This window comes from Phoca vitulina, unplaced genomic scaffold (genome assembly GCF_004348235.1).
Source record: "Phoca vitulina isolate PV1807 unplaced genomic scaffold, GSC_HSeal_1.0 scaffold17, whole genome shotgun sequence".
Lineage (NCBI taxonomy): Eukaryota > Metazoa > Chordata > Mammalia > Carnivora > Phocidae > Phoca > Phoca vitulina.
This window is the reverse complement of record NW_022589720.1, coordinates 24,596,096-24,612,835: the sequence shown is the minus strand read 5'-3', so window position 1 is coordinate 24,612,835 and position 16,740 is coordinate 24,596,096. Positions and strand designations below refer to the sequence as shown.

The 16,740-nt window shown below is 40.1% G+C and overlaps 1 protein-coding gene across 7 annotated transcripts in view; it reads left to right on the top strand.

Annotated features, from left to right (window-relative positions):
* Positions 1–48: 48 nt before the first annotated feature.
* Positions 49–16,740, top strand: part of DROSHA (drosha ribonuclease III) — a 119,889-nt gene continuing 103,197 nt past the window's right edge. For 2 of the 7 annotated variants that reach the window (XM_032415122.1, XM_032415126.1), the window contains exons 1-7: positions 123–277; positions 1,362–1,488; positions 2,390–2,455; positions 3,470–4,303; positions 8,272–8,364; positions 13,814–13,924; positions 14,157–14,388. In XM_032415122.1, coding sequence (XP_032271013.1) covers positions 2,436–2,455; positions 3,470–4,303; positions 8,272–8,364; positions 13,814–13,924; positions 14,157–14,388 — 1,290 coding nt within the window. In that variant the 5' untranslated portion in view covers positions 123–277; positions 1,362–1,488; positions 2,390–2,435. Of the gene's footprint in view, positions 278–1,361; positions 1,489–2,389; positions 2,456–3,469; positions 4,304–8,271; positions 8,365–13,813; positions 13,925–14,156; positions 14,389–16,740 lie in introns of all 7 variants that reach the window. The other 5 variants (XM_032415123.1, XM_032415128.1, XM_032415124.1 and 2 more) reach the window with 5 other exon arrangements.

The following is a 16,740-nucleotide window of genomic DNA, read 5'->3' as shown; positions in this document are numbered from 1 at the left end:
TTGGAAGATGTAGAGGGCAGGGGGCGGGCGCCGGGGCGTTCTACGAAGGCTATTGGCTTGTGTGTCCATCGCTCTCATTGACGCGCCAGTCACCGAGCACAAGGCGCTGTGGCCAGCCCAAGAGCTTTCCCTGTCGCGGTCCAGCTTTCCCAGGTTTGCTTTTTAATTTCCTCGGTTTCCTGTTCCGGAGGCGCGGGTGGCGCTATGGTCTTGGCGGCTGCAGAATAAGCCTGGCTTTGCTTTGACGGTAACCTCGCGGCCCGAGAGCCTTTTGTAGGTAAAAGGGGCAACTTGCGGGTGTTGCAGAGGGAGCCTTTCCGAGTGTCCGGTTTAAACGGGTCTGGAGTCCGGGGCTGGGGCGAGAGGCGCTTTCGAGTTAAGGTCGGGCAATCCCTCTTCAGATCTGCAGCTAAGGGCAAAAAAGCGACCCTAGGCCCGAATCCCGCAAACAAATAGAAGTGAAAAATGCGGCCTTTCATTCATTTATGGAGCGCATGCGGTGGTCCAGGCCTGGGGCCGCCCGGGTCTCGGAGCGGAGGGAGACGGTGAGCCGAGCGCTTACCTCGTGGGGCTCACAGTCTGGCGGGAGATGCAAACAGGGAAACAAGCAATTACAAATCCGCTGGACGAAGGTGACTGGCTTGGGGATGCAAGTGAGGGAAAGGGTGTTGTTCTTAAAAACGTGGGCACACTTTGCAACTCTTTCAACATAGACTGATGTTCCTGGACGTTTTAACTATGCGAGACAGCTCCCTCGGTTTCCCTGCTTCCAAACCGCAACGTAGGAGTAGACAGACGCAGAAAATAAGTACTTTTCCAGTTGCAGTCAATTCCTTGACTTTTGATTTTGAATTAAAGTTTGCATCCATAACACAGTCTGACTATGCCTTCGATATGTCAGTTTCATAATCAGTGTTTCCAGATGCTCTCTCTGTAGAAACATCCATGAGGATCTAATCCCAAAAGTTCAACTATTACACACTGTACAAGTGTTAGTGATCCTGTTTCCCACTTCTAGGTTCAGCACACTCCTTTGTGTTCCCCTAGACCCTGTGCATACCTCTTTTCTCTTGCTTATTGCCTTATTTATTTATTTTTTAAAAATGTATTTTTTTTAAAAGTGAATTCAGAGCTTGAGTCTTGCAGGCTATGTGCCTTACTCAACTTTGAGTCCACAGGGCCTGCGACTTGTGTAGGCTCATTGAATATCGCATGAATCTGTGAAAAGGCCTACTCTTTGTCTGGTTTTGATAATGCAAATATGTCATGGATATATATGAAAGGGAAGTGTACAGTAGCAACATAGAAACATATGCCATTGATGAGATAGTAAACATTTATTGACCACCTACTATGTGCAGGATGTTCTGCCAGGGGCTGTGAAGGATACAGAAATGACTATGAATCAACCCATGTCCTCAAGGAGCTAATAATCTAGTGGAGGAGTTAGAAATGTGCACACATGACTATAATATGAGACAGTCTCTGGTAAGTGCTGTAAAAGAAGTAAGTAAGTCTAGAGGGAATGGGATTACTTTCTAAAGGGAACTAGGAAAGGCTTCACAGAAGAGGTGGCATTTGACATAGGTAGATGAAAGTCAGTGGGCAGATTCATAGAGCAGGGGATTTTAGAAGAGCGGGAGCAAAGAGCAAGCTGGGTGATAGTACCTGGTATGTTAGGCAACTGGGAAAATCTGGGGTTATAGGTACTTCATAGGGAAGGTGATGGAGGATAAGCCTAGAAGAAGTTGGGTCCAGGTTGTAGAAGGCCTTAATTGCCAAGTATGGAGTTTGAATTGGATTCTGTTGGCTATGAGCCATGAGTAGCCTGTGGTGGCAGGATCAACTGTGTAGGTCCTAGGTTTATCATGAAGGCCTTAGACTGAATGATAATCATAAATCACATATTATTTGATGCCTGCTAGTTATTAAGCACAGTGATTGATACAGCTAGATAATCTGACATTATTTTCTTGAACCTTTGTAAAAATCTACCTTAAGCCTATTGGTAAAACTTTTAGTTAGACTTTAGGAAGATGCTTCTACATTAAAGTTTTTTGTATTTAATATTTATTTGAGTTTTTAAAATATTTGCTGAAGCTTAAATATTTGGAAAGTCATTCATGTTCACAGCATTCTTCAATGGAAAGCTGAGGATGAAATCAAGGATAACTGTTGTGTTTACAAATTATATTTGAATTTGATTGCTAGTCTCATTGTGATAAGGACATCTTAAAAGTTAGTTGTAAACTTTAATTCGGGGAACATACTCTTAATTTTGTCAGTATGCTCAATGCATTGGAGAATGCAAAATCAGTGTTAAGATGATTGCAGACATTAGCAGTTTGGGAAACATTTTTATGCCTATTTTCTTCTTTCTGTCCTCTAGCGCTTATATTCTCTGTGGAAGATGTGACATATCCAGACAGTACGTCATGATGCAAGGCAATACGTGGTGAGTGGTGTGACAGTAATGGTGGGAGTTTTGGGAGAGCAGAGAGAAGAGCAAACACTGGCACTGGGCCCTGGAGAGTGGGAAGGATTTTGATACGTGCGGAGAGGAGGAAGTATGTTCACATGGGGCATGTACATGGCTAGGAACACAGTCCAGAGCCCTGTCCCGGTGGAGCTTATATTTCTGAGGTGCAGCCAAACATGAAAGTTGGAAGGAGGTAATTAGTTGGTGAATTGTGATTACTGTAGGACCTGCCAAGAAGCAGCACGGAGTGTGAGAGAGGGAACCTGACAAAGGCCTGGTGGGCGGTAATAGTGATTGTAGAAAGGCCAGCAAGGGTGTTACTACTGTAGCCAGGGAAGAAACGATGGTGTGAAGTAGATGAACTCAGGAGATATTTATATGAAGCAGAAGTGATGGGAATTTAAAATAAATTTTTGGCTAAAGGGGATAAGGGAGGAAAAGTTACCAGATAATTCCCTGTGTATGATTTGAGGACCAATAAATGCTATTATCTATCGAGATAGGAAATGCGAAAGAGGAGCCAGTGGTATTGTCTTGGAGGGGAGGGTTATTAATTCCTTTTAGGACCTGTTATGTTGCGTTTGTGGAATCTCTGCTGAGTGTGGAGGAAGGTGAAGACAGGAAGATGCTGGTGCAGATGTAGAGAATGTGGGGTGTGTGGGTAGGATGACATGGCAAGGATCAGATTTTTGGGGAGCCTGAGCACGGACAACAGCAAATGATTAAACAGTGGGGTGTTGAGTTCATTCTGGAGGAGGAGCAGCTTTAGGGAGCGACAGAAGCCAGGGACTGACACAGGGGAAGAGGAGTTTATTGGCCATGAGGAGTTTGAGGTATTACAGAGAACGGCAACATCAGACAGGTGGAATAATCCAGTGGCTGAAGGGGTCTGTCAGCTGCTCTTAAAGATGGTAAGGTGTTTGCGAAACCCTGTTTATGGTGAGTTTTTGGTTCTTTTTTCTTTTTCTCTCTTTCTTTCCTCCTGCAAAGTCATAGAATGTCGTTCCACCCAGGGCGAGGGTGTCCCCGAGGGCGGGGAGGACATGGAGCCAGACCCTCAGCCCCAGCCTTCAGGCCCCAAAATCTGAGACTACTTCACCCTCAGCAGCCTCCTGTGCAATATCAATACGAACCTCCAAGTGCCCCTTCCACCACATTCTCGAACTCTCCAGCCCCCAATTTTCTGCCTCCACGACCAGACTTTGTCCCCTTCCCTCCTCCCATGCCTCCATCAGCCCAAGGCCCTCTTCCTCCCTGCCCTATACGGCCCCCCTTCCCAAACCACCAGATGAGGCCCCCCTTCCCCGTGCCTCCTTGTTTTCCTCCTGTGCCACCTCCGATGCCCTGTCCTAATAACCCCCCAGTCCCTGGAGCACCTCCTGGACAAGGCACTTTCCCCTTCATGATGCCCCCTCCTTCCATGCCCCACCCCCCACCCCCTCCTGTCATGCCACAGCAGGTCAATTATCAGTACCCTCCAGGATACTCACACCATAATTTCCCACCTCCCAATTTTAATAGCTTCCAGAACAACCCGAGTTCTTTCCCGCCCAGTGCTAATAACAGCAGTAGTCCTCATTTTAGGCACCTCCCTCCATACCCACTCCCCAAGGCTCCCAGCGAGAGAAGATCCCCGGAAAGGCTCAAGCACTACGAGGATCACAGGCACCGGGATCACAGTCATGGGCGAGGCGAGAGGCATCGGTCCCTGGATCGGCGGGAACGAGGCCGAAGTCCTGACAGGAGAAGACAAGACAGCCGCTACCGATCAGATTATGACCGAGGGAGAACGCCCTCCCGTCACCGGAGCTATGAGCGCAGCAGGTAAAGCACACGTGTGTTTTTAATGAACTGCAGAGGTCCAGACACGGGCCATCTGGGTTTCTCAGAAAACCAAACCAAAACGGTCCCGCAGTGCATTTTGATTTATAAAGGGAAGAAAGCATGTTTGGGACTGTTTTGAAGAGGAAGAGACAACTGACAAGTAGTTAATGTCAGAAAAGCCACTTTTGAAAAGCATTTCAAAATTATCAATGTAGATTCATTGCAATGAGTGTAAGCTCATTACTCTGCATAATACAGCTGACATTTTAATGGTGCTCTAATGAAAGTTCACATACTGCTTTTTCGTGTGTTTTCTGCATTATCATATTTACTTTTGTTCAGTATGATCACCGTATCAGGTTAAAGCACCTGAGTTCTTTTGGAATTGATCTGTGTATGCTATCAATTAGGAATTGAACTAGTTAAGCAGAATTTGCTTTCTGGTTTTTAGGATAAGTGGAAGTTTATTGTACATAGTTGCCTTCTTGCTCTGTTTCCTTGTAAAGTGCAATAACATTGGTTACACATCAAAGTTTTCAAAATAGTTTTTAACTTGATTTTGTTGCATTGAAATGTATTCATACTGAAGAAAGTTGTGTTTGAAAAATACTGCTTCATTCCAAATTACATTTGTTTTTTTTTCAAGAGACCAAATATTTGTACCAGATATACATAAGAAAGTAAGGTTTCCAGCAGGCATTTCTAAACTGGGACTCATAGATGGGTTTATAGAAATGCTCTGAAGTTATATGCAGAGTTTTATGTGTATGCATGTTTTTCTGTAAGTAAATTGGTACCTTTCAGCAGAATCTCAAGACTTTTCTCCAAAAGTCTAAGAACCAGTGGTTTAGATGGAAAAATAAAACTATGTAGATAACAGCCGTACCAAAGAATTTTTACCTTCAGTGAACTCTTCATATTGTTGAAGCTTTCCGTTTGTCGAGCTTGTAGTGGTGCTTCTCTTTCTGTCTGCTGTGGTGTGTTTACCTTCATTGTCCTATGGAACTTTTGTGCTAAAAGGGTTTGAGCGCCCCAAACCAGGTCACTTCATTATGTGCGTTTGTAGAGAGCTGCTCTTGGCTCCTGTGGAATCAATTCACTTCTTGGTTTCCACGTTTTTCACATGGCTCTTGGTTTTCATGTTCATGACTGAACATTTTGCCAGTTAATGGTGGTGGTCATTCTTAGTCCTGAAGAGAGTGATTAGTACTTAGAAGGTTTGGAAGCAAAATGTGTTGTTTCCTCTTCCTGATGCCCAGTGGCAGGTAGAAGGGAACTTGTTTCCTGCAGAAATGACTGATTGCTGGTGGGCCAGAGCTGGTTGAGAGTTGATAGACCCTAAAAAATCTTTTCAGCGTGAATTACTGTTTTTGGTCAATTTTGTCCTTAATTATTCTCTGAGGGACTAATTGGCAGAGGCCTATGATAGTGTATTTGATAACTTTATGGTGAAAATCTAAACTGGAAAGTTAATAGTTGTCTTTAGACTTTGAAATGATTGTTAATAATCCTGTTTCTAGGGAAGCACTTCGCTGCGAACTCAACATTCTAGATGGGCATTTTTTTTTCCATTTTGGGGTGCTGTAGTTAAGTTTTTAGGACTCTGCTATAAAAATCCTAAATTCTTGCATTAGGCTTAAACTTGGAGCTATGTGTTTCTTTAAAGAACCTCATGTCCTGTCAACTGAGGATCTCTACTGGTAAGTGAAATCAGGTGCCATTAATCTGCGTTATCCTAAACCACAACTCCTTTACATAGTAAAGACCTGCTTAGGCAGTTAGCTCATCTTTCTACATGCCTTTATTTCTGTTGGAGTCGTCTTGTGATGCACTTGGGGTGTTTGCCCTGGAGCTGCCTTAGTGTCACGGCCACGTGATAGTAGGCTCCCTTTGAGGTCTTAGGTAGAGTGTCAGTCATCTGTCTTATATGGAATGTCTCTGTGGAATAGAAATCGGGCACAGGATGTCCTAGCATAATTTCTAGAAGTATATTGGAGAAAACCAAAACTTCACAAATTTGTGCATTAGACTGTGTTAAATTTATGCAAATTCTGTAGTCTGTCCTCTGGCTACTTCTGCCCTCCTTCTTAGGGTAAGTCAATCTGTCCTTTTTCAGATCCCATCTTCTTCTTTTTCTCCTCTAAAATATGGTTGAATACTGATTACCAGATTGTTTTAGGACAAACTATTTCTAGAGGAAGTTTTTGAAGAAGTGGATATGTGTATTTGTTACCAGGAAAGATCAAGGTTAGTCTGGGGAATGGGAAAAGAAACAATCTCATGCAGTGCACTGAGCATGCTCTTCTGCAGTCTGGTGGGGACAGTGCACTGAATGGTGCTAAAGCACAATAATCCCCATAGCTGTCCTGGTGAGTACAATGTGTAGCCATCAGAGAGCTAGTATTATGTACTAAGGAATATCTTAATGCTTGCAGACAACGAAGAGTCTTTGGAAAAACAACCCAAACATTGTTTTTCTTGCTTTAAATGGGTTCATTAAACAATGTTACTAATGTGCTTTATATCCAGATTGGCCTTTTCAATTCATACCCACTCCGAGGTAGCAATCATCATCAGAAGTGTCATTCTCAAATGCAAAATTCTATTGCCCACATGTTAAAATACAAATAAAAAATTAGGGATGTCCTCTCAATAGAGTTTTTATTAGCAAATACAGGCGATTATTCTTTTCAGCCGCCATGCTATTACACGTTACATTTTATCTGTCATGTGGTACCACTCACTATTTGGGATTTTACTGCTTAAAAGTAAGCTGTAATTTCATTTATTAATTTTTTTAAAGGAATCTCTACACCCAGTGTGGGGCTCAAACTCACAACCCCGAGAGCAGGAGTTGCATGTTCTACCGACTGAGCCAGCCAGGGGCCCCAGTAAACTAATTTTAGAAGTGTATCAAATAAAGAATGTAGAATCCCAAGCTCTGGCTACTTTATTTTGGACAGCTGGTGTATACCTGAGGCTTATACATATGTTAAAAGGAATCTTTCCTGAGGAGGGGTGATCTTTAAGTGAAAAAACAATTTCTGTTTTAATAATCTAAACAGTCACATTTCTCGATCATTTTTGTAAGTTTTGATTTTCAGTGTATTTACATTTCTTCTGTTTGGCTATTGGTTGGGGGATGTTTTTGAATTCAGACATTTTTATGGTCTTCTAGCTGGACTCAGGCTAATAAAACATTTTTTTTTTTCTATTCTAAGATGGGATGGTTATTTCCCTTAGATTTAGTTCTGATTTAAACACACTAGAGTTCCAAGTTTTGTTCCAGATCTTCATTGTACTTATTAAATAGACTCAGAAGTTATTATTATTATCATTATTAAATTCCCATTTTACATTGAAAGGTTTTAAAATCCCTCATTCTATTTTACGTTGCATAAACCCAATGTCTCCATTTAGAGTTGTTTCCAGATGAAAACAGCATTTCAAGGTAAAGTGACTTACAATCTCATGGCAGTCAGCGATACCTAGAACTACCACTCAGGCCTCTAACCTGTAAGAGTTTAGAACTCTTTAATTGTAGAACCTTATCTTAATTTTCACAATAAAAGCTTTAATTTACATTTATTTGGTGGATGAAATTGGGAGTTTTCTAGAAATCACTAGGTAGTAGAATCCTTTAAAGTTTTCCCTGTAGGTTAAACAACCGAGGATTGGCTGGTTGGAACATCTGGAGAGAAGATTATCATAAATCCCTTTGCTGCTTAGCATCAAGTATGACTTCTTTCTTTGAAGAAAACAACAAAAAATGTCCAAGTTAGTTAACTTCTGTAAAGTGAAAAGCTCCTTTATCCTTTAATAAATGATGAATAAAAATGTCCCATGGAGAATAGAGCCTGAAAAATTTGTAGGTGAGGTCCATTTATTTAGAAGATGAATTCAGTGAAAAGAGATGGTGTTTTTGAGTCTTTCTGTTGAAAACAGCTCTGTGTCTTAATTCCTTTAAGAGAGCGGGAACGGGAGAGACACAGGCACCGGGACAGCCGAAGATCACCATCTCTGGAAAGGTCCTACAAAAAAGAGTATAAGAGATCTGGAAGGTAAGCAAGGAGTTGACACTGAAAGAAGTCCTAGATCTCCTTGAATTCAGGTTTTGTGCTTATGCATAATAATCACCAAGTCTTCAGACTAGCCTAAGAGTCTATCCAAAATGCCCTGTGAAAAGCTAAAACAGCCAATAACTTAAAAACCTTTACTTTCAAGATGTATTGAAGATGCACAAGGAAAATCTTGATAGATTTCCAAAAAGTTAGAAATTATACAGGCCAGTTTTTCTGACCTCAATTGCTATAAAACTGTATACACATTAATATTCAAGGCTTAAAAAAGAACCTTGGGAATTCATAATTATGCTCTTAAATTTACTTGTTTCAGAAAAAAAAAAGTAAAACTGCAGTCACACTTTATTTAGAAGAACGACATTGAGGTTGTTGTAAATCAAAACTTACAGGGTGTGACCAGTTCTATATCAAGAGGTAAAATTATATAATGGTAATCAATCACAGCACTCTGGAACCTGACAGATTTGGGGTCAGTTATTCTCCCAACTTTGATATTGGGCAGAGTTATCTAACCTTTTTAAGCTTCAGTGTCTTTGTCTAAAATAAGAACAGTTACACTTGCTTTATTGAGTGATGAGGAGTCATTGAGAGAATAGGTGTAAAAACACTTAGAGCTGGATCCAAAGTTAGTGTCAAATAAATGGTAACTGTATGTATACATTTTATATGTAGAATTATATATAATATATATAAATATGTTTGTATAATTATCATCTGATTACTTGGCTCTACATATTGGTAGAGTATAAGAAAAGCAGAAAAAGGGATTTAAAGATAAAAGAAATCAATGAAATAGCAAACAGAACTATAGCACTGTAACAATATTTGGAAGTAAATGCAAGACTTCTTTGAAAGGTCATACGATTTAAAAAGTGGCAAATCAGGAAAAGAAAAACATACTCCATCAGGTATAAGAAAGAATGTATCATAAGAGTGAAGGGTATTTAAAAATTCTAATATGTTGATATAAGTACAGATACTATATTCACAAAATTTAAAAACTTGGATGTGATGGGTTGATTTCTATGAAAGCAAAAATTACAAATCACATAAGAAGCAGAAAATTTTAATAGGCAAGTAACTATGGAAAAAAAATTGAAAAAGTTGGATTTGTACCACCTCCAAAAAAGTTTTAAACTGTTCTAGAACATTGGTGAAGATGGAAAGAGAGCTCAGCTCATGCTGTGATGCCCAGAAAACCGACATGGCAAAACCTAACCTAATGGAAAGAAAACTACAAAACAATCTCTCTTATGAATATGGATATGAAAATACTGATTAGTATATTAGCCAGTTGTTTTCAGTAGCATATTAAAATAACAGTTTAGTCCAAGATTGCATGGATAAATAGGTTAGTATTAGAAAATCTATAACTAATTCTTTGTGTCAAAATCTGTAGAGCTGTCTCAGTTCCTGTTTATTAGGTATGTAAAATAGAACCAGCATCCTTTTATAAATAGAAGGTTTGGTAAACTAGGTATATAAGCAGACTTCTTTAACATGATGGAGAATATCATCGCATGATGAGCATGACTGACACCATCTCAGAAGAGCCAAATTTAGTGTTGAAACCTTTCAGGCCTTCCCATACAAGTTAGGAAAAAGATGCGGCTCCATTGCCTGTCACTGTCACCTGACAAGAAGTGAACAAAACACATTGCAAACATTGGTGTGAGTGATACAGTCATTCACAGGAGTCCCCACTTTACAGGAATGAGAAAGTTAAGTGCCATGAGAAGTGCTTTTGATAGAGCAATTACACGTTGCTCTGGGAACACAACAGCGAGAGCTCAGTCTCGGGTAGTCAGAAAAATTGACATTTTACCTTTTTTACAATTGATACTTGAAGTGTGTATAGGGATGCATTAGGGAAGGGGATGGTAGAAGGAGAGAAAAGAGCATGTGTGAAGGTTGCAGTGTAGACAAGTGCTCTGAGAGGGTCAAGCGTGGACGTTGGAAAGTGAGTTTAGATAGCTTTTGTAGTAATCCGTACAGGGGATTATGCCTAGACCAGCACAGTGACAGTGGTGATGGGGAGCCGTAGAGGTAACTGAGAGGCATTTATGAGATAGAGTCAGTAGGATAACTGAGGGTGAGGGAAGGAGAGTCAGCAGCCATCACCTGAGACCTGGTGCTCCCCATGGGGGTGGGAGCATTAAGAACGATGCAAGATGAGTACAGTTTGAGCATGTGGAGTTTGAGAATCTGTAAGACAACCAAGTGGAATTGTGTGGTAGTTAATTGGGTACACAGGTGTAAAGTTCAGAAAAGAGATCCCAGCTGGAAATACCAAATGCCATGGATTAGATGAGATTAACGAGGAAGAGTTTGTTCACAGAGGAAGGGCCGATGGAGGAGGAGCTAAGGACAGGAAAAAAAGCCAGATACTATGTTGATAGAAACCATTGAGGACCCCATTTGTGGTTGGTGATTTTTAATGTAGAGTGCTGGAAATCTCTTTGGTCTAGTGGTTTCTTCTCCAGTGACCAGTAGCTTGTGAGGAAGGCAGAGACTTGGATTCTATGAGTTCCAACTAATGCAGTGGATGAGAAGATTAAAATCAGAGATATAAATACTGTAAAGGAAGAAAACTTACAGTTTGTAGTATAGCTTATTGTGAAGAAAGAAGTTCAAGTTTGGATTTTGAAATTTGGAGTGCCTGAGACACTTACCTAAAGAAGATGTTTTGCTCCTGTTTTGAAATGACCCTCTCAAAGTGTTAAAAAAATATTAATTGATATTCACAACAGACAACCCTGACCATCCATCATTCAGGACACCTGCTTCAAGGGGAGTGGCGTGAGGATGGTTTTGCCCCTGTTTCTCGGCAATAAACATTTGGTGGTATTTTAGTACATGTCAAAATGTCTGTGTCAAACAACCATATTAGCATTTAACTACCACTTAATAGCTTTGTGATATTGGGCAAGTGATGCAGTTTCTAATTCTGTTTCCTCTGTAGGAGATGTTCATATCTGCCTCATAGGATTCTTCTAAGGATTAAATGTGTCAGTAAAGTGCTTAGAAGAGTGTTAGGCTTGCATTAAGCACTAAAATAAACATACAAACCAGCCAACCCCATACTAGTGGAAGCTAAGAGTTGCCATTATTAGCTAATGGTATTAGCAGGAGAATTCAAGAGATTCAGCTAAGAAACAATGAGAATTAATTCACTGAAGTTGAAGTTATGAAAGAAACATACCAAAATTAATATACTTGCTAAATACCAGAAACACCTAAGAAACCTAAATACCAGAAACACCTAAGAAAATGTAATGGGGAAAAAATGTAGGTTCACTATTGAAAATTTAACTAAAATTAAATATCTTAATAAGCTTAAAAAATATATAGATCAGTGTGAAGAAAACTAGAAATGTAGCTGAAGACAAGGTGATGTAAGTGAATGGAGGCATGCCATGTTCCCACAGTGGAAGTGGACAACAGGGTCGTGAAAATACCAGTGTTCTTCAAATAATCCATAATTTTAATGTAACTTAAGTTGAACTACTACTTTTAAAACTTTATGATGACTCCGATTCTTCCTTGGAATAGAAGTGAAAATAATGAAGAAAAATAATTATGCAGGGATACTTACTTTAGTAGAATTAAAGTGTTCAATACACAGAATAATTAAAGCAATTTGATGTGGGTATAAAATATCCCAGATATTGAGCAACATTCAAGTAATATGAAAATTTACATCTATCATAAAATTGTTTCAAATCAGAGGAGAAACTGATGGGACAATCGACAAGCCATATGGAGGAAAAACTGAAATTAGATTTCTGTCTTCTATCTTGGAGAGGTAGAATAAAAAAATTTTATGTTAAGGAGTAACTGAAGGAAATAGAAAATATTTATTTAACTTTGGGATGGGAAAGGATTCCAAGCATTAGGCAGGCAGCGTAAACAAAAAAATCTCTAGATTTGGCTGTGTAAGTTATATATAGCAATAGAATTAAAAGGAAAAAAACTGAAAGAGGTTGCATTCCATTTGACAGAAGGGCAGTTACCTTCAAAAAACTTTTTCAATGAATAAAAAAGACTATACTCCTAATTTTAACAATACTGGCATAGCATATGACCGGGAATTTCATAAAGAAAGTGAACATGAAACGTTACTTCAGTAATGACAAAATATTGCAAGTTAAATAAGATAACTTCTTTCATCAGAATGGCAGAGATTAAAAAATCATGTTGACAGGATGTATGGAAATGGGAACTCACATATGGTTTTGATTGTAGTCTAAACTGGTACTACCTATCCAGAGAGAAGCGTTAAAAAAAAGTATGCATTCTCTGTGTGGAATAATATGGCAAGTGTACAAAGAACACAAGTGTGTTCACAGTAGCATTGTTTATGATGGCAAAAAGAAAAAGGTAACAACCTAAATGACTCTGATCAGATTTGTCAAATTATGGCTACATGTATAACAAGAAAAATATGCGCCTGTTGTAAAAGTGGTTCAGGTATAGCTGTATTGAAATAGAAGGGTATTCCTGATTTTCTTTTGAGTGAGAAAGGCAGGCTATGGAGTTCCTTTTGTTAAACTGTGTATATTTTTATGTATATATGGTCCTATATCTATATGTTTTAACACATTTGTGAAATGTAGTGGTTATCTTGGAGTGGTTTTATGGATGAGTTTTGTTTTATTTTTGTTAATGCTTTATTAGCTTTCTACAGTGGATGTATATACATTTTACTTTACAGTAACTTCTGGTAACAAAATATATACATTGTAACATTCAGAAGTTATATCAATAAGTAATCAGTATATGTAATCTTTCTAATCACCCACCCATTCCCCCCTGCACCCTCACACACTTCCTGTCATAAAATTAGAAGTTAGTGGTAGAGTTGATGTGAATAGGTAATTTATGACTTTGATCCAGTTGTAAGCTTTCTTGGATTATAGTAACTTTGGTAGTTGTGGCTGCAGAGGATGCCCGCATTATACTAATAAAGCAGTTACTCTCTCTGGCTGCATTCTCAGGGTCTGTAGGGTTGCATTTAAATTTTTGGATCTTAAGTTAAAATCTATCCTGTAGGTTTTTCCCTCTAAACACATCCATAGGATGGGTCTTTGCATATTTCAAGCAGGAATTCAAGGAGATTGACTTGTTTTTATCCTTTTTAATTGAGTTAATATTAGTCTGTGCGGGAATCAGAATTTGACAAAGTGGTGGTTCACTAAGTAGTAACCCAAGTGTGGGCTTCCAGAGAGGTGGTTAGGGAGGATATAACTGGTTCACTCTTGGATTATGGTCCTCAAGCTCAATTTATTGGCCAAGCTGAAACCATGTTTTGTGAAGCCTTTCTTTTTTCTTGGCAAAGCAAGCCGTGGAAGATTCAAAACTAGTATTCTCGTTGCTGACATTGTCTGTGGAGATTTTCAAGTATTTCCGAAATATCTTTCTCTTCTAGGAGTTACGGTTTGCCGGTTGTCCCTGAACCTGCTGGATGCACACCAGAATTACCTGGGGAGATTATTAAAAATACAGATTCTTGGGCCCCACCCCCGGAGACTGTGAATCAGTAAGTAGATCTGGGGTAGGGCCTGGGAATTTGTATTTTTAAACAACTAACTTCAGGTGATTCTGATGCCATCAGACTAGTGTTTAGGAATCACTGGTTTAACAAAAGCAAATATGGTGGTTTGGTATGGCATTTTTATTTTAGGTGAAAAGTGAACTAAACAGGTGAAATAGAATCGTTTTACAACATAAGAGCATTTTAAATAATTAGCGTCCTTTGCCTCCTTTTAAAGTCGCTCCCCAAGTAGGGAGAAAAAGAGAGCTCGTTGGGAGGAAGAAAAAGACAGATGGAGTGACAGCCAGAGCACTGGCAAAGAGAAGAATTATACCTCAATAAAGGAAAAAGAGCCGGAGGAGACACTGCCCGACAAAAATGAGGAGGAGGAAGAAGAACTTCTTAAGCCTGTGTGGATTCGCTGCACCCACTCAGAAAACTACTACTCCAGTGACCCCATGGATCAGGTGGTAGGTCTGAGAAGCTGTAGACCAGGGTTTCTCAGCTTTGGCACCTTTGGCATTTGGAGTCAGATAATTCTGTGGTGGGGCCTGCCCTGCGCGTTGTAAGATGTTGAGCAGCATCCCTGGGATGTATGCACAGGATGCCAGTAGAACCCCTCCCCACTTGTGATACCAAAGCTGTCTTCAGATGTTGCCAAATGCCCCCTCCCCCCGTCCCCGGTTGAGAACCTGTGCTGTAGACCAAAGCTGTTTGATACAAGCAAAGGCAAGAGTGCAGGAGTAATTGAAGTATCTCTTCATTCTGCGTTTTTATAACACTGCTAGTCTTGGTACTGGTGGTTTGGTAAGTTCTCACACGTCACTACTTTAGGCAGTTTGTGGTTGTGCGTTTGTGTGTGTATTTTCCCCTCAAGGTGGGAAATAAGGAAGAATTTGAGTTTGTCTCTTCTAAGTCTGTCCTTACCAAAGATAACCACAGGAAGTTTCCTATGCATATTGGCTGGTTTTGTGGAATGGCAGGGATAGTCACCCTTCCTGGGCTCTTGAGAGATTCAGTGCACGTGCTGCTCAACATGAGGCTCCTGGCCTTGGCAGCCCACTCTCATTGCTGTGTCGGACTCCATGACCTCCTCTTTCATATGCTCGCTTCTTTTTCCTTTTTTTTCTTATATCCATTCGATTTTTGGTCGCTCTCTAGTCTCTTTCTCCTGGCAGGTGTTATGACTCCATCCCATTAATTTAGACCTGTTTGCCACAGGGTAGACACATGGTAATGCTCATTGATTAAATGGGTGAGTGAAGGAATGATCATCTACCAGTTTGGGAGGTAAGAGGTTGGAGATATCAGATTTAGTGGATGGGGTTAGATAAAAGAGCATTCTACTTGGAATTTTGTGAAACTAGCTTGTACTTGGCCTGGGCTCTTATCTACAGGGAACTTAAAAGTAGATTCTCTTGTCTTTGGAAAAAAGAATTTGAGAAATCTCATGGTGCTGTGATATTTTACTTGATAAATTAGAGCAGGGTTTTAAGTAGTGGTTCATGTAATACAGGAAAGGGAAAGCTCACATGCTTAGTACCTTTATGGTGCTGCAACTTTACTCATGCTTCTCCTATTACCTTACTTAATCCTCAAAACATTCCTGGAAAGAAGGTATCTGTCGGTTAAGAATGTGGCTGTGAATAATAATGCTTGACTAATTGTGACTTAAAGAAGCTGGGTTTATTTCTCTCAACAAGTTGTCTGGAGGGAGACGGTGGCTGGTGTTCATTTAGTGGGTCAGTGATGGCAGGGCTCTAGGTTGGCATCTGCTGCCTTCTGGAGCGTCTACCATGGTTGCAGGATGACCCCAGGCATCGTCTTTACACACTTCTGTCCAGACATAGGATGCAGGGGTAGTGTTGGGTATGGCCATCCTCCAGGAACTTGCCCAGAGCTCCTGTGGATCTTGTCTTCCATCCCTTCCCCAGAACTACATCATATGTCTTCTCCAGAGCTTCATTTTCCGTTGCTGCCATAACAAATTTTATTGTCTTTAAAATAACAAAGTTGAAGACACTGAGGTTCAAAGAGTTTGAACAGGCACAGTTTTTTTTTTTTTTTCCTTATATTTTTATGGGTGTATTAAAACTGGTGTAGAAGGAAAGCTAATAAACTAGAAGCCTGACATTTGCCTTTGTATTCTGTCGTCTGGTGCAGAGAGGTGGCAAGAATGTCAGCTATCCTAGATTTGCCCATGTCAGTATGAGGTGAGGCTTCGAAAAAGCAATTACCTCTTTCAGGATAACTGCAGATTTTATGATTGACTTTAATTTGCTTTTTATGTCTGATAGGTCTGGTCCTTATATTTTGAAAATTACTAAGTTGGAGAGTATGGACATTTAAAGCGATTTTAACCTGGGAAGAGAGAGTGGGGCAAAGTGGAGAATTTCCTCTAGGAATGCATTGTAGGACCCTATGTTTGTGGAGTGTATGTGTATGTGCGTGTGTGTCTGTGTCTGTATTTATGGGGTGTATATGTGTGTGTGGGGGGGATATATAAGATGTTTCCTTCTTCCTTTTTTTACTGAAAGCTTCTATTTATTTATTATAGAGAGAAAGAGTATGCAAATGGGGGAGGGGCAAAGGGAGAGAGAGAGAGAAGCTTGAGCAGACTCCATGCTCAGCTCAGACTCATGACCCTGAGATCATGACCTGAGCTGTAACCAAGAGGCAGATGCTTAACTGAGCCACTCAGGTGCCCCTGTCTTTGGCATTTTAAGTGCTACCGTGATGTTCCTTTTTTAAAAAAATTTTTTTATTTGAATATAGTTGACAATGTTACATTAGTTTCAGGTCTACAACATAATGATTCAACC